Genomic DNA, 22,490 nt, shown 5'->3' with positions numbered 1-22,490 from the left:
TATCTATACTAGCTTTCCGCCCGCGGCTTCGCCCGCGTTTTCAAAGAAACACCCGCATAGTTCCCGTTCCCGAGGGATTTCTGGGATAAAACCTATCCTATCTCTCAAGTTGAATCGAATTGCACATGATGTGCGAATTTTATTATAATCGGTTTAGTGGTTTAGGAGTCCATTGAGGACAAACATTGTGACACGAGATTTATATATATTAAGAATAATATACTTATGTTTTTTCAAACGTCCAGAGCGTCAGTGACATTTTCAATTACCAAAAATAACTCTTAAAGCTTAACAAGCTCATTATTAAAATTCAAAACGCCGTTTCAATTTACATGGGCTGTGGGTTTGGAATTAGCGACCCAGCCTTAATTCAGCTTTGTATATCAGTCGGTAATTGATCCACGTGATATAATTAAACCGTTTGCATGGACAAATTGTTATAATAAGTGCCTTTATTTTTTCTTGCAGCTTTTGTAATGGGTGGAATTACTACTGTAAATGAGAGTAATTTTCGACAGATTTTTGTGATTGGATTTTCTGCAAATGTGATGACATGATATTTTTTGATGTAGGTAATGTTTTTGATGAGATTTTTAGATATTTTTTGGGTTTGTTTCTTTTACAGCTATATTGTGAAGAAGATAAAATATGATGAAAAATTATAAAAGTAGTTTTATGTACAATAATAATTATTTTCATAATATTCATATAAGTCTATTATGTTTAAAACAAAAACAAAAAGGGAAAAAATAAACACATGGAAATTAAAGGAATATATTTTTTCTTTGGAGTAACGTTCAATATCCGCTTAATTTCTTCTATGAAATGAAACAATATTTACGACACAAAGACATAGTAAATGATTATCGTTATTGTCTGATAAACTGACATCTCACTCAACCTCAACCGTTGGAACGAAAATAATTTCTTATATTGTAAATATGTAACTAGAGTCCCTACATTTTTCGAACAGATAACGTTTTTCCATTATATCAACGTGTATTCTATGCCAATTGTTACTTTTAATTGTAATTATTTTTTTTTTAATTTTATGTAAGAGATATCTAATTATTGAAGTATTTGTTAATGTAGGTAAATACTGAAAGTGTAACGAGTTATGTAATATTGAAAATCTTTTATATACTAGTACCTACCTAATAAAAAATTAACAATTAAAATAAAACAATGAATTGAATTGTTATGTATTTATGTATTAATGTGCATATTAACTTAGCATAAAAATTCAATATTAAATACGCGAGGATTCCGAGCTTCCCAAATTGTGATCGATGCGTGATCCGACAGTCTAATGTCCTTATCCATCATTTGTAAGAGCACTAAAATATTTCTATTTCTAATATATCATGCTACGGATTTTTAATGGAAATAAAGAACAATAAAAACAATAAAGAAAATACAATTAAAAAACTAAAACAAGATTTTTCATTTTTCATTACACAAATAATAATATTGGATTGTCCGTCCGCTTTTTACTAAATGCATATGGATACTCTAAGTCCATTTTTTTAAGTGGGGAAATATTGCATAGATACCCACCCACGGCCTCCGGGGAAGGGGCCGTGCGTTATGTCGGATTCCTACCGACCAAAACCCCACTGTGTTCCGTCAAGCCGCATCAACGACGGGGCCACGGGTATAATGAATACTCTTAAGTCCTAAGTTATGTATGTATTCAGGGTATAACAATAGTAATTTTTACAATTTTTGTCTGACTGTCTGTCGATCTATGTGAAACCGCGGGGCGTAGCTAGTAAATATGTACTAGCTATACTATTAAACATTTTGACTGTAACAAGTCAAATAATATTTATTTATTATTTAAAATACGTAAGAAGCTAATATGTAACACTCAATAAACTAACATGTAACATCTCATTTATAGAGTAAATTTAATATATTCTTTATCAACGGACAAATGAAAAGAAAATATTTTTTCAGGAGCTGGGTACCTAATCACCATGACAAAGATAACCTTATATCTTCATGAGAATTAGGGTGGTAACATAATATTTACCCTGTATCCCATATGAGACACCTTATTCTAGGTATAATATAATCAAAAACTCTTATTAAATAGTCAATACCTACTGAAGAAAATATTGGGTATATTGGACTTATTAAAACCTACTTTTTGACCTTTTTTTTTTCTTTTTTTATAGTGGGGAAATCTTCCAAAGATACCCACGGCCCTCGGGGAAGGAGCCGTGGGTTATGTCGGATTCTTACCGACTAAAACCCCACTGTGTTCCGTCGAGCCGCTTTAATGATGGGGCCGCGGGTATTGATTAGAATTCTTCCGCGACCCCCTACCTACTTTTTGACCTATGCTTTCGTATAATATCAAAATATGTATGTATTAGCCTAATTATCTCTAAAAATATAATCCAGTGAAATAAATCGAAAGAGAATATATTCCAAGGAGTTGAACATGTAATATATTTTGTAATACCGAGCATATTATATTATGGAAAAATTTCGTCAGACTCATTCTGAGTATTATTGACTTCAAACATTTTCTAAGAATTTACATTGATAAGTTGGAAATTTTTCAAAATTTACATTTCTTATTATTAACTACATGAGCAGAATTTAACCAAATAATATTATATCGATTGACAAATATTATGATTTATTTCAAGGTTTTTATGAACGGAGTGTGTGACGTCATAAATATTATGTACTAAAATATGAATTAGTTTTTAAGAGGTTTATATCTATATTGGCACTACCGTGTTCGTGTTTACTAGTTAATAAAAGTATGAAGTAATGTGGCAATAATTTTATGCATTTGTAACTACAACAACAACCATAATATGACGCCATATTATTATTATAAAAAATTCAAACTAAAACAATTAGTATCATCCGTTATATAACCTTTAATTAGATACTTAACTAAATTATTACCTACAGTTTTAAAACCGAATTATTTTATTTATTAATGCAATTGTCAGAGCAAAGTTATGTAAAATAAAGCCTTTGGCATAATGCATGAAGTTTATTAATAAACTATTCAACATAGCCTTTTTCTAATGACAATAAATCAGAACCACATGAAGCTTAGTAAGTATGTAATAATAGAAAACGTAATCAAATTATTTCCCTCAGTTGTTTCCTGAGAATGTGTTAACAAGATCACGAATAATAGAAACAATTAATCAACGAAGCTTACCGAATGTTCCTTCAGGTTCCTTCTAATCTTTCTGATAATTCTCACCGGAATTAATTCATATAAACCTTTATCTAAGCATGATTGGAAAAATATAATGTATATAAATATGAGGTCCTCTATTTAGCGTGTAATAAAGCTATTTAAATATTCTCAAATTATATAAATGCTAAGATTAAATATTGATTTTTGCTAAATAAATATTCTGCACATTTCCGAGTAATGTATTTAGCTCTAGGTGTGAAGAGTGTGATTATCACTCGACAGTTTGAGACCTTATACATGGAAATACATTGTACGATTTTTACTTAAAAATATCTATACCTAGTATTAGAATTACAATAACCAAAACTTACCAATCCATTATCCTGTACTGTCCTGTGATATTATTTTAAGCCGTAGTATAGTTTTTTTTCACTGACTATTTTATTTCAGACGCGGAAAATTCTGCTTTCAATTGAAAAAATTATAATTTTTATGTTGAATAGTCAATTTATTCCGCTACGCGACCAATAGGACTGAAGAAGCAATGAAAATCTTGCAAAATCGGGAAATACTACTCGAGCAGTCGTAGTTGCGTGGTTCAACGTGTAGGTATAAAAGACAACATGAAAATAATATGTACCTATAACACATTAGCTGTAGTAGGTAACACATTTTGAGATTCATTTTTATATTAGAGAAAGACCGTAACCTAAGCGTTTCCACCACGAGTCGACGATTAAATTTGTACTAGTCCTTTTCAGCCGGCTAAATTCATTATCAGCAGTCAGAAACTACACATTTCTACTTATTATACGGCTCTTATTATACTTGCAGATTTTACTCTTTATCCCAGTTGGTACTGTAGCCAAAAGGGCCTTATTATTTTAGCCTGCATATCTCTAATATATAAAAATCAATGCCACTTTTCGTTGTAATTCCATAACTCGAGAACGGCTGAACCGATTTCGATAATTCTTTTTTTATTATATTCCTTGAAGTACGAGGATGGTTCTTATGTAGAGAAAACGTTAATATGTACCACGGGCGAAGCCGGGGCGGACCGCTAGTTATATTATATACGTAATGTGTATGGTATAGTTATAATATTTATTTAATTTATTTAAATTGATATTAGAATTTTATGTAATTTATATTTTTTTTATAGGGCATTATAATATACATATTATATAATTGACGTTTGAATGAATATGCATCACGATCAAATCGTACTGATTTATGTGATGATTTACTGTATATTTTCATGTTTTGTTTTTCTGTTCAATAAATGGTTTTAAAAAAAATAACACAGTTGTAGGATGCGTGAAAATGTAGATTCATGTTATATTTATTTTATTTTATTTATTTCTTTATTTCAGGTAACAAATGTAGTTACAGTTAAAGGTCTTATTATAACTTAATAAATTAATATTTAATATTTATGTAGCTTTATTATGTTTGATTTATTTTTAACTTTATCTTACAGAATAATTATAAGCTGTACTATTCTTGAATCGTGTTAAAATTACTACATTTAGATACTTGGAATTACTCCAGTTACTTACATTTTATTTGTCACATTAAAATTCGTTCGGTGTTTAAAGGCTATGTCACGTCACACTTCAAAATCCCTCTGGAGAGTAAATTATGTTTACTGCAGCGTGGATTTCGTGGTTCGGGTTTTAATTGTTTACTTATTTCTTGCTCTAATTTACAATAATCGTTTTTTATTTTTTATTTTAATACTAATTTAAGTAGTATAGTAGTAATTACCACTTATCAAAACAATTTTAAGTGTTCCCCGAAATTATGATTTGTCATTATGATTAACTTTACATGAGTGTACAAAAAAGCGACAATATTTTTGCACATTTTTGGTTCACATCTTTATACAGATCTCCTTCGAAATCACAGCACATTGCTTGTTAACAAATCAAAGACAAAGTTCTTAATTGGCCGGATTTGTTTCGAAGGGAATGAAAGCTGTGGGATCTCTGATTAAAAGGTTATATACGTATTGTTGTCAACAGTAATTATAATAACGAGGGAAGAAGTAAAACTGATTGGGTGGCTAGTAAATCAATCAGAAGGTTTATGAATTTAGCGTTATTTAGGTATTTAAAAATGTACTAATGTAGAACATACAACCGCTAGTTTAAGCTTTAGTTGGCTGAATCAGTTTAAAAACTACTTATACCTGTATGACATGAAAAATGTTTGCTGGAGCTTCAAAATCTTAATTTATTAATTTTGATTATTGAGTTTATCAATTATCACACTACAAACCGCAAGACCTTCCATTTGTTTCAATCCAACATTTATTTAGAGTGTAAATATAAAATACTCCACATATTTGCATTCAAAAAGCGCTGGTCCGGAATCCAGCGGCCATTTGACCTCAGGCTTAACCCCAACGACAATAGAGAAACCACAAACTACGTACGCTAGGAAATCAGTTCATTTGTGTAATATATCTATGTAAACTGTATAGACTATAGAATGTTACATTCTATTGTAACTGTGGATGTAAATGCGTGCAGGTAATTTGTTGTCGTTAGTTATAAAAATGATACGTGTCGTAGATAAAGCTCTTTTTATGCTTTAAGTCATATTAATGTAATTTTAAGTGAACAATATCATAAGCCGCTTCGCTGAAATGGAGCTGGGCAGCGCTCATTAGTCGCATGCCGGACGAACTGTGGGCCAAGATAACTATTGTGAAGCTCAGGAACAGATAGAACGCGTCGCGGCAGGCCGAAGATGAACTTGACCAATTTTAAAATGACTGGTTTTTATTACTGACTGTTAGGCTTTTGTCTAGCATTGGGACACGGCAGGCTAATACAATACAGTACAATTTATATTTCAAATAGAAGACTGTATAATACTTACGAAATTATAATTTACCCTTATCTACTTTTAAAAAAAATCTGTCCTGTTATAAATTATTTATGTCCAATTCCCATAATGGCAGACGATTACATTTTGATACAGCACAAATTAATAATATAATTTTAATAAAGGTAGTTAAAAAGGTATATATGAATGTCTAATTATTAACTTGCAACTGGACAAAGCTTCATTCATGTTTTCATTGTTCACACTAAGCTAAGAAAAGTTTCCACGTTGAGTTTTAATACCATACTATATTTACCATCTAAATATAAAACACTAAGCTGATTATAGAACAAGTAACAACAAGTGTGTATTTATATAATATTATAAAGACACATTATAGAAGATAGAGTCACCTGTATATATTTAAACTAGCGGTCCGTCCCGGCTTCACCCGTGGTACATATTTCGCAATAAAAAGTAGCCTATGTAAGGACATATGGAGATATTTTGAAGAGGTATGGAGATATTTTGATACCCGAGAAAGGTCTCGGGTATCAAAATATCTCCATACCAAATTTCATGCAAATTGGTTCAGTAGTTTAGGCGTGATTGAGTAACAGACAGACAGAGTTACTTTCGCATTTATAATTTAGAAAAAGTGATTAAAAATTAAGTCTGGGGTTCGAGACCAGGCGAGCGCGCAGGAATTAAATTGATTTTTCAATTTATCTGCGCATGTTGTAACATCACCACTGCTCGAACGGTGAAGGAAAACATCGTGAGGAAACCGACATGTCGAAGAATTAAAAAGTTCGACGACATGTGTCATCCGCCAACACGCACTTGGCTGAATAACTTTTGCTTTTCACCACGATCATAATATAAATGTCGTTAAATTTTATGTAAATATTCCCAAACTTTATTTCTTCTTACAAGAATATGTAACAAACCATTCATAACTGCTGTTTATTTACTTTCTGTGCCCCGCGGTTTAACCCGCATTGCTCAGCTTTTGATTATAATATATAGCTTATAGCCATCCTCGATAAATGGGCTAGATAGTTTTTCAATTCGGACTAGTAGTTCCTGAGATTAGCGCGTACAAACAAACTATCAAACTCTTCAGCTTTATAATTAGATTATAGATTTTCCGCATTACATATAGAAGTTATATTTGTCAATGCATACAATATGAAGCTATTTCAATAAACATAACTCATAACGGAACCAAATTGGGCCGGCTTTATCCCTCCCCCGGGTTTTCTATCATTTCCCCATTAATTCCGGGTAAAATCTACCGTGTGTAAACTGTTATGTTTAGCTATCCACTAAATCACACGAAATAGAGCTTTGGTTAAATAATGTTCATAGTTATTTCATAATTATGATTATAATGATCCAAATAATGACGTGAAGGTATATTTAGGAAATCTGATAAATGTTTTTTCAAGTTAATTTTTAATTATTATTCGTTTATAAAATAACTAGCGGTCCGCCCCGGCTTCGCCCGTGGTACATATGAAAAATAGATGTTGGCCGATTCTCAGACTTACCCGATATGCACAGAAAATTTCATGAGAATCGGTCCAGCTGTTTCGGAGGAGTATGCAGACTAACATTGTGACACGAGAATTTTATTTAAAAGATGTAAAATCATCATAAATGTAAAACGGAATATTTTAAGTGATTATGTGTATTTTTATAACGACGCTATTCAGCTTTTTATGGAAACAATAAAATGTATTATAGCCGTCTCTTTTTTACATGAAAATAATATACAAACTAGATAATATTATTATCACAGATATTATTTAACAACGTTCGTTAACTTTACTAGATTGAGTCTCGTAAAAGTAGAGATAATATTTAAATTATGACTTTTAAATTACCTAATACTCATGTAACTGGACAAATTTGCAGTTATTAACAGGCACTTTTTTTTTATTTTGATTCATTTTTAAAACATTTTGAGGCGAATAGAATAAGGTTCTCAGTTGATGAGTTTCAATTTAGTTTAACCGCCATAGTCTAAAGTCGAAGTAACTATTATTAGAACACTTTATCCACGTTAGTTTCAAATTTCACAAACTATAATATGATAGCTTATATGAAACTTTGATGGCAGAGCAAGCAAACGAGGTAAGGTCACATGAGGTTAAGTGATCACCGTTCATAAACATATACAGTGTTGAGTAGATAAATTGAAAAATCAATTTAATTCCTGCGCGCTCGCCTGGTCTCGAACCCCAGACTTAATTTTTAATCACTTTTTCTAAATTATAAATGCGAAAGTAACTCTGTCTGTCTGTTACTCAATCACGCCTAAACTACTGAACCCGAGAAAGGTCTCGGGTATCAAAATATCTCCATACCAAATTTCATGCAAATTGGTTCAGTAGTTTAGGCGTGATTGAGTAACAGACAGACAGAGTTACTTTCGCATTTATAATTTAGAAAAAGTGATTAAAAATTAAGTCTGGGGTTCGAGACCAGGCGAGCGCGCAGGAATTAAATTGATTTTTCAATTTATCTGCGCATGTTGTAACATCACCACTGCTCGAACGGTGAAGGAAAACATCGTGAGGAAACCGACATGTCGAAGAATTAAAAAGTTCGACGACATGTGTCATCCGCCAACACGCACTTGGCCAGCGCGGTGGATTATGGCCTGTACCCTCATAGGAGGCCCGTGTCCCAGCAGTGGGAACGTATATGGGCTGATGATGATGATGATGATGATGATTAAAAATGAGCGTACGGCTAGTAAACGTGTTAAAAGTGAAACTTCTTTAGCAAAAATCAAAGATACCAAGATCGTCGCCTCACTCCATAACGCGATGGTATTGTCATGACGCGACCTTGAAATTTTACTCTCAACGCACCTAAAGCTTCAAAAAAGTATAAAATACTTAAACACATTATTGAGAAGAACGTTCAAAACTGATTAACATAAACAATTTAAAAAAGCACTCAACAACATCCATTATTTAAAGCGTAAAACAAATTTTCCTCATCAATTAGCAAGCAAGATAACTGTAATTATCTTTAGATTCATTGAACTTGCCTAGTTACTCAAGTCGTAGAAACCAAAGTAACAAAAGATACTGGAACAAAGAAGCTTTTACATATTAAGGGTTGAGAAAACCATTGTTTGTATGTTTCATATAAAAATACAACGTTCTGATTCAAACAGAACGCTTTAATTTAGGTGGAAATAGGAAATTCTATGTGTGAAACGTTTCATTTGTTGCGAAAATTACTTTGGAGTTTTGAGCGTTTATGTCGCAATTATTTTGCGATGTTATTTGCTGTGATGTTGTTTTCATTATTGATATTATTTTAGAGTGAAAGTTATACAGGCAACAAAAGTACCTACATGAATAATCATTTAGCATCATTCAGCATTATTATTATACGATTATCGGGTTGGATTATGAGTAAAAAAAATAATTTGAAGGGATTTTTCACTATAATTTAATCCAATTAAAGGATGGTCCTATTTGAAATAGATCATATGAATTGTGGTCAGATTATTAATAATTAGGTAATTGAAGATTCGGTTACTAATCATTATCAATCACAAAGATAGGCAGTATTTTTTTTTTTATATTGGAGAATGCATTTAAGCATACCCAGGGCACTCGGGGAAAGAGCCCTGGGTTATGTCGGACTCACCCTGCTGAGTGCATTAGACCAAATTGTATCAAAGGCTGTCAAAGCACCTCAACCAGTGCCTCAACACTGTATATGTTTATGAACGGTGATCACTTAACCTCATGTGACCTTACCTCGTTTGCTTGCTCTGCCATCAAAGTTTCATATAAGCTATCATATTATAGTTTGTGAAATTTGAAACTAACGTGGATAAAGTGTTCTAATAATAGTTACTTCGACTTTAGACTATGGCGGTTAAACTAAATTGAAACTCATCAACTGAGAACCTTATTCTATTCGCCTCAAAATGTTTTAAAAATGAATCAAAATAAAAAAAAAAGTGCCTGTTAATAACTGCAAATTTGTCCAGTTACATGAGTATTAGGTAATTTAAAAGTCATAATTTAAATATTATCTCTACTTTTACGAGACTCAATCTAGTAAAGTTAACGAACGTTGTTAAATAATATCTGTGATAATAATATTATCTAGTTTGTATATTATTTTCATGTAAAAAAGAGACGGCTATAATACATTTTATTGTTTCCATAAAAAGCTGAATAGAGTCGTTATAAAAATACACATAATCACTTAAAATATTCCGTTTTACATTTATGATGATTTTACATCTTATATATAAAATTCTCGTGTCACAATGTTAGTCTGCATACTCCTCCGAAACGGCTGGACCGATTCTCATGAAATTTTCTGTGCATATCGGGTAAGTCTGAGAATCGGCCAACATCTATTTTTCATATGTACCACGGGCGAAGCCGGGGCGGACCGCTAGTTATTTTATAAACGAATAAAAATTAAAAATTAACTTGAAAAAACATTTATCAGATTTCCTAAATATACCTACACGTCATTATTTGGATCATTATAATCATAATTATGAAATAACTATGAACATTATTTAACCAAAGCTCTATTTCGTGTGATTTAGTGGATAGCTAAACATAACAGTTTACACACGGTAGATTTTACCCGGAATTAATGGGGAAATGATAGAAAACCCAGGGGACGGATAAAGCTGGCCCAATTTGGTTCCGTTATGAGTTATGTTTATTGAAATAGCTTCATATTGTATGCATTGACAAATATAACTTCTATATGTAATGCGGAAAATCTATAATCTATACTTAATATTATAAAGCTGAAGAGTTTGATAGTTTGTTTGTACGCGCTAATCTCAGGAACTACTAGTCCGAATTGAAAAACTATCTAGCCCATTTATCGAGGATGGCTATAAGCTATATATTATAATCAAAAGCTGAGCAATGCGGGTTAAACCGCGGGGCACAGAAAGTAAATAAACAGCAGTTATGAATGGTTTGTTACATATTCTTGTAAGAAGAAATAAAGTTTGGGAATATTTACATAAAATTTAACGACATTTATATTATGATCGTGGTGAAAAGCAAAAGTTATTCAGCAAAAAAGATTTCACTGTATTTTTTTACTTTAAAGTTGAAAGCTTTACTTTTCTTATTCATAATTATTATCATGATAAAAATGCAATATGTAGACAAGGTGATATTATATTATGTGAATACTTTTCTATTAGAAACAGAATTTAAAGAAAAATATAAAAGCTTCACATGAATATTAAAATATTTATTACTCTCTCACGTTGCTCTATCCGGCAAAATCCGTACTGTATACTAAACTAATTGGACAAAACTAAATAAACACATTTATATCCTTGCGAAATACATTTTTTGTTATACAAAACAAAACCGCAAATTGAATTACTACACAGAACTAAAAAATTACAAAACCTACTCTCAATACATTCAATGAGAAAAACTTCGAAAAGTTCGAGATTTTCATTGAAAATATCATCGACAACAAAAACAAAGAAAACTTTGCACCAAGACTGCAGTTAATGCTATACTATTCCGCTTATAAATTGCGGCTGTATTAATATTAATGAGTTTGTTACACATGATACTTGAATATTTATATCTTGCCACTGATTTTATCAAGTTCTATAGTAAGCATTTAATTAATTACTTCACATTGTTAAACTAAAAATAGTTTAAAGTCAAATCGTAAGCTAAAAAAAGCCATGAATAAATATAATAAATATATCGCAAAATAGCATTTAGCAATATCAAAGTAAAAAAAAATTCTTATTCTATTCATAGAAAAATATAAATTTTTTGTTGCAAAAAATATTTCACGCGTTGTCTATTCATTTAATGTAAACAAAATAACTGACCTGTTTTGCGTTTATATATTATTATATTGTAAAAAATTCCATTTTAAAACTTCCTCCAATTATTTTACATCGAGTGATGTTAGGCATTCAAGTGATCTTTGATTTCGAGCGCTACAAAGCGTCGTCAAAGTAATAAACTCGAAAGCGCTTTAGGTACATCTGCAGCGTCTCAGAAAATTCACAATTTATTAGTTCTAGATCAACTCCAACTTCTAATCAGGAGCTTGAGCCTAGCTACCTGTAGCAGAGCATGTGTTTTGTGAACAAGCAGTCGCGCGCAGGCTTCCACGCGGTTCGGTCGTGTGGGTCGTCATGCCGCCCTGAGCGGCAAAAACAATTCGAATTTGCTACAACCAACCCTAACGGAAAAATTCCCTACCCGTAATCTTTATTTTCTTTAATTGTATATAAATAAAAAATCGCGTGTCACGGTATGTAAATAAACTGATCTGTCAGTGACAACCACCTGTTGTTCATTCGGAATCGTCCACAATGCCATGATGTTTACCAATGGCGTCCCCCGCCCCATGGTACGTGACGCAACCGTTTATGAGTTTCTCGTGGACGTTACCATGGCGGAAAAATAACGGTCGTGAAAATAGATCCGTCCACACCACGGCCTAAGTCATTTGACCGGAACGAGTCAATTATCACCGATCCGATAAAATCACACGTGTTTACGTGGACATCGACAAACACCCGTATTTGGGTAAAATGAAAATTCTGTGTTGATATTTTTTATTTATATCGGAACTCAAAGGATTGAAGTACCGTTCGTTGATTATTATTTTCGTATATTTGCGCCGAACTTTATCAAAAATATTAGAAAAATAATTGCTGACTCTTGATTACATAGATAAAGCTATTATATTATCTAGCCCATAATATTATGACTGAAATGGCATCGTTAAAACTAGCAATACTTTTTTTTATTAATATAACCATTTGATTCAGTATTAACTAAATACAAACAAGTTTATAATTTCAAGTGGTGGTAACTAAAAGATTTCCTGATAAATAAAAACATATTAAATGTTATATTTATCAAAATTTATCACATTTTGTTTATAAATAAAATAAAACAGATTTTACGTCACAGGCCATTAGCATGTAATGAATTTATTTACATTGCAAAAATGCAAAATATTTCCACCAGAATTTACGATATTACTCCATAAAACGTTTTTCCACAATTAGCAATCGCGAACAGCATATAAACTAGAGTCAACTAAGTACTTGCATGAATTAGTTAAAAAACCAGACAACACACCATTATTATTATTGAATAATCATCGAGGTAATGCTAACTATCGATTAATTTATACGCGCGCCATTTTATCATCCCAATTACATAGAATTTATGGAGCAATTCGAATATTTTTTATCTCTACCACACTACGTAATTGATGAATTATTTATGTTCCACATCCATAGTTCATCTGTGAGTGATTAACTGGCATGTGCAGCATATCAATCGTGACATAAACATTCATGTGAAGTTACAAAGTGTAGTGAAACAAAGTGACAAAGTGGCGAAGTGTATTCTGACAGGAGTTAGCGTATGATATGATAATGCGACGAGCGTTGCTTGACGGTAGCCGACAGGGCTCTGTCGACGGCAATAGTAATGTGGCGAGTGATAAAGAGTTGGTACACAAGTGTCATAGTGACCCCGGTGGTGGGAGGGCCCTGGGGGCCCCGAGAGCGCACAGACACCGCTCTGTGTCGGGCGCTTTGAGGAAATGCGTTCTAACCCTTGACGGGTACTCGTACGTTATAGGTATGTACTAAACACACATACTTCTATAGTAAATATACTCATATATTTACTCTAATTACAAACTTTATAATTGTCCGTTGATGGAAGATGGAACGTTCAGATTTTTCATCAAGAATATATTGAAGTTTGCAACTTTTTAATTGTGTAATTACGTCTTGTTTGTGAGACGGTTTTCAGGAGAATTGCTATTGTTTTCGCGGAGTTGGTGATAAAATTATGATAATAGAAATATAATTGGATCTTCACAGATTCAACACGATAACAAAAGAGCGTTTTGTAAAATACCGTTTTAATGGTATATGCAGTGTTTTATAATTAGCAGCTAATTGGAGTTGAATGGACGCGAACAAATTTCCATTGTAAATTGTTATTGAACAGGAATAATAAAGTGTTATTACTATATTAATAATAAAGTGTTATGTGTATATGGGAGCAAAATCCTTATTTGTTCCAATAGATGATGAAATACGAGGTCCGTTATAGCCCATCGAGATGTTTATGACTCTATGAACTACGGGCTCTACTTCTTTTCTTAGCCTTAAACTAAAATATATGTAAACTTTTAACTATTACTCCAACGATCACCTGATACGTTTTTAAAACAATTTTAGTAATCGGCGGCTTCGCCCGCATTTTCCAAGAAAAACCCGCATAGTTTCCGTTCCCGTGGGATTTCCGGCATAAAACCTATCCTATGTGTTAATCCAAGTTACCTTCTATATGTGTGCTAAATTTCATTGTAATCGGCTCAGTAGTATTTGCGTAGAAAGAGTAACAAACACACACATACACAAATATCCTCACAAACTTTCGCATTTAGTTGAGTTTTAATTGTTTAAAATGAAATTATTTGCATACGTTTTGTGTGGTCGGCAGATATGTCAATGGGTTTACTAAAATGTCGGAAACAATAAAGGACTTAATCGCTTAATACCAATACCATTAATGTGGCTATTCATTATTGATATCACAAAGCAAACTAATATTGAAATTAAAGCCAATATTCCCAGATTATTAAGAGGTCACATATCATTTCCAAAGAGGATTGTGTGAATATCAAAGGCTCGGGAACTTCAATCAAATTTACGTAAAATTCGGGGAAAACCAATAAATTATATTATGTTTTGAATAAAAATAAAGGATCGGTGTGTTTCATCAAAAGAGTGGTTATTATGTTATCGTTAGTATGGGTGGAAATAATATTCATAAATATGAATTTCTTATTATATTTTGTTATAGATTTTTAAGTACATAAATAATTCGTATTATCTATTATATCGAGATCAAGTTACTTCAGTCTTAAAGAATTGATTTCAAGAATCATAGATATCTAATTTTGTCCTTATGTTTTAGGCAATAGCCATTTAGGAATTGAACATATACATAATATATTTATTTATTTAACACTTTATTAGTTGTACATTGTACAATATCCGTTCTTGATTGTATTTACAATTATAAAACTGATAAGATTAAAAAGAATCCTTAGTATAAATACATTGATATTATTTATTTTTCAATAGAACATTCTTGTACAAGATAATTTAATAAATCCTGAGAAGAAAACATGAAGCTGCATAATACGACACATCACGACCCCTGCTTATAACTATGTAAATAACAACGTCAGTTAGATGCTCTTTTACGTTGCAGCGTATTTTCATGTTTATATTAAAAATAAAAAGTATGAATATTATTCAATCTTTTCACATAATATATTTTATCCTTTAGGCCTTGAAATACGAAAATTTGTTTAATCGCAAATGTAGAGCGAATACTTAAAATATGAAAAGACAACCCATGGGTATAAATATAAAGAAAATGTTATGAATACAATAGTATACATACATGAACTATAAATTGAAATAAGTACTAACATTACCGCTCTAACAGCAATTCGGTATAATTTTACGCATGTATTCATAATGCACACATGCGGATAATGCATAAATTCAACAAAAGCTTAACTGGCTGTAATTTGCTAATACAGCCATACAATTTTAGTTAAGCCAACCATTAATATCGCACCAGCTCTAAACCTTAGCAAATAATATGAATTGTAGGCTGAAATTCTGTTCGTGTCGAATATTATTAATTAATCAAACTACTTAGTGTTTCTAAGATTAAAGGCACCTAGGGGTTTGACGGTCGACACTTTAATTTAACCTCTCTATATAATATGGCTCATAATATATTAGTATTAATAAAATAGTGATCTAGGGGTCAAAGAATAGTGGTCTAGGGGTTTGACTGCAGATTGATAGGATTTTTCATTAGATTATAGAGATACTATGTCAATTTTAGTGGTAGCGCATAATCAAAAGTTTAATTATAATTATTAATATGCACGTAAACATATTAAGCTTGAGCCTATAGAAAGTCCATCACGAAACTACAAATGTTTTTAATAAAATTATAAAAATCAATATACAACTAATCATATATCTTCGTATTATATAGCGTGCAAGCTTTGCTGTGCGAGCTTTGGGAAGCGTCCAACGTAAATGAAGACTTTAAATCTTGCCTAAAACAAACTTTTTTCTAAATAATAAAATCAATGATTGAAGATTGACTGAATTTATATGGGTAATGGGACATTACTACATTACAAGTATTCTTATTTTGCTTTGATCTGAACTATAGTTTTTATAATCGCGAAAACATAAGATTATTGTTTTTTACAACAAGCAGACAAGCTAAGCGGAACTTATAATCCATAATTTCATATCTTCTGGATATGTCACAATAACGACTCACAGTTATTAAATATCTTTATTGTACATTATATAACATCGTTTATGTATAAAATTACATACAAATACTAATATTTTATTTCTTTCTTACGAGGTCCGTTATAGCCCATCGAGATGTTTATGACTCTATGAACTACGGGCTCTACTTCTTTTCTTAGCCTTAAACTAAAATATATGTAAACTTTTAACTATTACTCCAACGATCACCTGATACGTTTTTAAAACAATTTTAGTAATCGGCGGCTTCGCCCGCATTTTCCAAGAAAAACCCGCATAGTTTCCGTTCCCGTGGGATTTCCGGCATAAAACCTATCCTATGTGTTAATCCAAGTTACCTTCTATATGTGTGCTAAATTTCATTGTAATCGGCTCAGTAGTATTTGCGTAGAAAGAGTAACAAACACACACATACACAAATATCCTCACAAACTTTCGCATTTAGTTGAGTTTTAATTGTTTAAAATGAAATTATTTGCATACGTTTTGTGTGGTCGGCAGATATGTCAATGGGTTTACTAAAATGTCGGAAACAATAAAGGACTTAATCGCTTAATACCAATACCATTAATGTGGCTATTCATTATTGATATCACAAAGCAAACTAATATTGAAATTAAAGCCAATATTCCCAGATTATTAAGAGGTCACATATCATTTCCAAAGAGGATTGTGTGAATATCAAAGGCTCGGGAACTTCAATCAAATTTACGTAAAATTCGGGGAAAACCAATAAATTATATTATGTTTTGAATAAAAATAAAGGATCGGTGTGTTTCATCAAAAGAGTGGTTATTATGTTATCGTTAGTATGGGTGGAAATAATATTCATAAATATGAATTTCTTATTATATTTTGTTATAGATTTTTAAGTACATAAATAATTCGTATTATCTATTATATCGAGATCAAGTTACTTCAGTCTTAAAGAATTGATTTCAAGAATCATAGATATCTAATTTTGTCCTTATGTTTTAGGCAATAGCCATTTAGGAATTGAACATATACATAATATATTTATTTATTTAACACTTTATTAGTTGTACATTGTACAATATCCGTTCTTGATTGTATTTACAATTATAAAACTGATAAGATTAAAAAGAATCCTTAGTATAAATACATTGATATTATTTATTTTTCAATAGAACATTCTTGTACAAGATAATTTAATAAATCCTGAGAAGAAAACATGAAGCTGCATAATACGACACATCACGACCCCTGCTTATAACTATGTAAATAACAACGTCAGTTAGATGCTCTTTTACGTTGCAGCGTATTTTCATGTTTATATTAAAAATAAAAAGTATGAATATTATTCAATCTTTTCACATAATATATTTTATCCTTTAGGCCTTGAAATACGAAAATTTGTTTAATCGCAAATGTAGAGCGAATACTTAAAATATGAAAAGACAACCCATGGGTATAAATATAAAGAAAATGTTATGAATACAATAGTATACATACATGAACTATAAATTGAAATAAGTACTAACATTACCGCTCTAACAGCAATTCGGTATAATTTTACGCATGTATTCATAATGCACACATGCGGATAATGCATAAATTCAACAAAAGCTTAACTGGCTGTAATTTGCTAATACAGCCATACAATTTTAGTTAAGCCAACCATTAATATCGCACCAGCTCTAAACCTTAGCAAATAATATGAATTGTAGGCTGAAATTCTGTTCGTGTCGAATATTATTAATTAATCAAACTACTTAGTGTTTCTAAGATTAAAGGCACCTAGGGGTTTGACGGTCGACACTTTAATTTAACCTCTCTATATAATATGGCTCATAATATATTAGTATTAATAAAATAGTGATCTAGGGGTCAAAGAATAGTGGTCTAGGGGTTTGACTGCAGATTGATAGGATTTTTCATTAGATTATAGAGATACTATGTCAATTTTAGTGGTAGCGCATAATCAAAAGTTTAATTATAATTATTAATATGCACGTAAACATATTAAGCTTGAGCCTATAGAAAGTCCATCACGAAACTACAAATGTTTTTAATAAAATTATAAAAATCAATATACAACTAATCATATATCTTCGTATTATATAGCGTGCAAGCTTTGCTGTGCGAGCTTTGGGAAGCGTCCAACGTAAATGAAGACTTTAAATCTTGCCTAAAACAAACTTTTTTCTAAATAATAAAATCAATGATTGAAGATTGACTGAATTTATATGGGTAATGGGACATTACTACATTACAAGTATTCTTATTTTGCTTTGATCTGAACTATAGTTTTTATAATCGCGAAAACATAAGATTATTGTTTTTTACAACAAGCAGACAAGCTAAGCGGAACTTATAATCCATAATTTCATATCTTCTGGATATGTCACAATAACGACTCACAGTTATTAAATATCTTTATTGTACATTATATAACATCGTTTATGTATAAAATTACATACAAATACTAATATTTTATTTCTTATTCATTTGAACATAAGAATGTAAATAAGTTCTGTCGCGATGTTTTCATGTGATACATATTCAGTGTCTGTAATATTTTTATCTTTTTCTTTTTACTTTCTAATATAAAGGAAACTTTGACTCTCGGTAAGTAGCTTTATGGTCGCATCATTGTCTGTTGCAGGGAAATGTTTTCAAAGGTTTTAAAGTTTCTCATATTCCTTTGTGTTTGTATTAAAATAGTATATTTTGTATCTAAGTTTAAAATTTGAATTGAAGGAAAGTAAGCTCTTGTTAATTTTAGATGAAGGGTGACTCGTCCCACGTAGTTTTCAAGTGAAACTTCTTTAGGCGCGTTGAGAGTAAAATTTCAAGGTCACGTCATAGCCGTCCGTCACGTCGTGAAGCACGGCGACGATTTTGGTATCTTTGAATCTTGCCAAAAAAGTATCACTTCTGACACGTGTCTTCGGCACACACGCTCTTTTTTTATAACCTTACGTACCTAGTCATTTTTGACGCGTTATTTATATTTAGCTAACATATTAATCAATTCGTGATATTATTTCAAAATTAATATGGAGGATGTTTAATAAATTATGACTAGGTCTACAAAGGACTCACAATTTTCAACGGATTTAAAATAAAGCATCGGCTTTATATGAAGTTCCTTTATAGCACAATAATAATGGGTAAATAAAATTCTAATTAAATTATAATACAAAACGTAATTAACATAATCCAACTTAATTTTATGTATGCGAAAGCATATTTAATGAATCACTTATTGCTTATTCTCAATTATCCAAGCCTGAAGATTTTAATGAGTGTTCATTTGCTTGTACTTTTAAAATAAATTATGGTAGTGTTTTCTAAACGTGTTTCTAGTGTTTCTCACACCTCCATAAATGTATTCTTCCAACATTTTCCAATATCACAGGTTGTCTGGTAGAAATCACTTGTGAGTGATAAGACCGCCTTTTGTACATTGTTCCTATGTGCTGTTTTCTTCTCTGTTATTTTATTTGGTGTGCAATAAAGAATTTATTATTGTTATTATTTTTAAGCAAATAAAACTGGCTTAAAGTTGAAAGAATAGAGCTTTTGGTACCTACGAAAGACTAGAAACTAGCTGTGTCGCGCGTCGATACTTGCATTCAAAACCGCGGTAAAGCAAGTATTTCTTTAACTGATGTGTCATTATTATGTACAACCTAAATTAGGTACTATAAAGTTTTATCCAAATCCGTCGAGTAGTTTATTCGTGAAATAGTAACAAACAGACAACCATCCACTATCACAAACTTTCACATTTATTATAGTAGTACCTAGTAGTAGGACTAAAATAAATAACATAAGCCAACGACGAGTAGGACTAATCCTACTAATCTAAAAATGCGAAAGTTTGTGAAGATGTGTGTGTGTGTGTGTTTGTTACTCTTTCACGCAAAAACTACTGAACAATGAAATTTAGCACACATATAGAGGGTAACTTGGATTAACACATAGGATAGGTCTTGGAAATCCCAAAGGGGGGAACTATGCGGGTTTTTCTTCTAAAACGCGGGCGAAGCCGCGGGTGGCAAGCTAGTATATAGTATAGTATTAGAACTAGTAGGATCACGAGGTAAATGAAAACATTGATAGCACAAGTGAAAACTGCGTTAAAAACAACCGACTTCAAACTTGCACTTGCAACATTTACAAATACAGACAAAAATGTTCATAAAATAAAGACTACTGGACCTATCCGAATAAAATTTTTATGGGACCAATTCGACACCATCTCGCATCGAACAAAAAAAGAATCACGTAAATCGGTTCAGAAACCTCGGAGTAATCGGTGTACATACATATAAAAAAAACATACCGATTGATAACCTCCTCCTTTTTTTGAAGTCGGTTAAAAACACCAGGCGGCTTCGAATAAACATGTCTGCCAGGACTCGTAACAGATAACGCATTAGATAGTGAACCTGATAATGAAGTAACCGATGACCAACTGTGACGTGTGACGTCATCAACTATCTGATAACAGACCCTGATGTTGCGATAATCGAATGTTTGTGTCGTTTAACTAAAGTTTATCAGTACCGGTAGTCTGTACAAATTAGTCGGTAATTACCGACAACTAATTTATAGACCCGTCTTCAGCAATGAAAATGATGTCGCTTAATACCTCTCCCCAATTTGATGGAAGCATACAATGGATACATATTTGTTTATAATTTTTATTCTTCACAAAACTTTCCGTTATGCGTCAAAATATTTATATAATAATAGCCTTGTAGTAATGCATTTTTATCTAAATTAATAACATCATTATTTCAATTCCGTAAATATATGAACAATAAATAAAATATAGATTTCATGGATTTGGAAAATCATTTCTTTGCAACACATTCGAATGTTGTCAAAACAAATTATTCTTTGACATTGTCAATCGTTATGATACCGACGTTTTGATCTCGACAAGATCTCGATAACTAAAGCCCTTCTCCCATTACGATTTACGATACTTCTAGAATAGGTACGATACTCGAGTAGAATACTAGTAAGATATTTGCTCGCTACCCGATGATCGCATATTATGCGACTGAAAAATGACTAAATTCATCATTATTGTGCCTCGTTTTTGTGGGCGGACGTTATATAATAATAATAATAATATTCATTTATTTATTGTAACAACAGTTAGGTCGTTATGTCGAGCAATCAGCGATTCCAGGGACGAAGAAGCTCTTGCAGTTTTTCTTTTTTTATAGAAATAGAAGACGGCAACATAAGAGTAAGAAGTACTGGATTCATCCATATATTGAAATAAAAATAAATTGTAGAGATTTGTAGCCGCACGAGAACTACAACTCATGATGATTAGAAATTTTTATTTTTCTACCGAAGAGATACGCGGGAGACGTGACGCAAAAGCGACCAACACGGTGAGTCGTGCGATGCTAGTCGCGGACGTGTAGGATACCGATAGCGTAGTGTGCGAGCCTACATACAAATGTATGTGATAATGTGAGTTACTCCGCTGCGACTAGTCTCCGAGACTTGCAGGATACTTGAATCGCCTGTGCGTATCGTAATGGGAGAAGGGCCTTACGGTTTGTGTGGGTTTGTGGATACGGTTGAAAATATCGGAAAAATTATAGATTATTATAATCTATACATATAATAAATCTGTAGAAGTGTCAATTCTGTACATTGCAAATATTGAAAAAATAAATAGCAGGGGGTGTTACTGGATCGTTACTGGACCCAGATATGTGATTAAAAAAAATTTTTGTCTGTCTTTCTGTCTATCTGTCTGTATGTGAAGGCATCACATAAAAACTAACGGTTCGATTTCGATGAAATTTGTTATAATTATTATCCTTTTTACCTTATTATCCTGGGCATAAAATAGGATACTTTTTATCCCGGAAAAATACGTAGATAAAAGAAATCTTAATTTTTCTTAATTTTTCCGAGCGGACGGAATCGCGGGCGGAAGCTAGTTTTATAATAAAAAAAGATATTTCACACTTCCGATGCTATATGATTAAACGCAATAATTTTTTCTCTTATTTAATGTCATTGCAATTAAAATAAAATACACAAATAATGTTTTATTTTTAAGATGGTTTC

The 22,490-nt window shown here is 31.7% G+C and overlaps 1 protein-coding gene across 6 annotated transcripts in view; it reads left to right on the top strand.

Annotated features, from left to right (window-relative positions):
- LOC123705916 (calcium/calmodulin-dependent 3',5'-cyclic nucleotide phosphodiesterase 1-like) overlaps positions 1–22,490 on the top strand; it is a 338,062-nt gene that overhangs the window by 160,009 nt on the left and 155,563 nt on the right. For 2 of the 6 annotated variants that reach the window (XM_045655015.1, XM_045655012.1), the window contains exon 1: positions 13,268–13,668. The exons of 1 other annotated variant lie outside the window; for it this stretch is intronic. In XM_045655015.1, the coding sequence (XP_045510971.1) occupies positions 13,455–13,668 (214 nt within the window). In that variant the 5' untranslated portion in view covers positions 13,268–13,454. Of the gene's footprint in view, positions 1–12,164; positions 12,320–13,267; positions 13,669–22,490 lie in introns of those variants that run through there. 3 more of the 6 variants (XM_045655013.1, XM_045655014.1, XM_045655016.1) reach the window with 3 other exon arrangements.

This window comes from Colias croceus, chromosome 3, assembly GCF_905220415.1.
Source record: "Colias croceus chromosome 3, ilColCroc2.1".
Lineage (NCBI taxonomy): Eukaryota > Metazoa > Arthropoda > Insecta > Lepidoptera > Pieridae > Colias > Colias croceus.
This window is presented reverse-complemented; position numbering and strand designations above follow the sequence as displayed.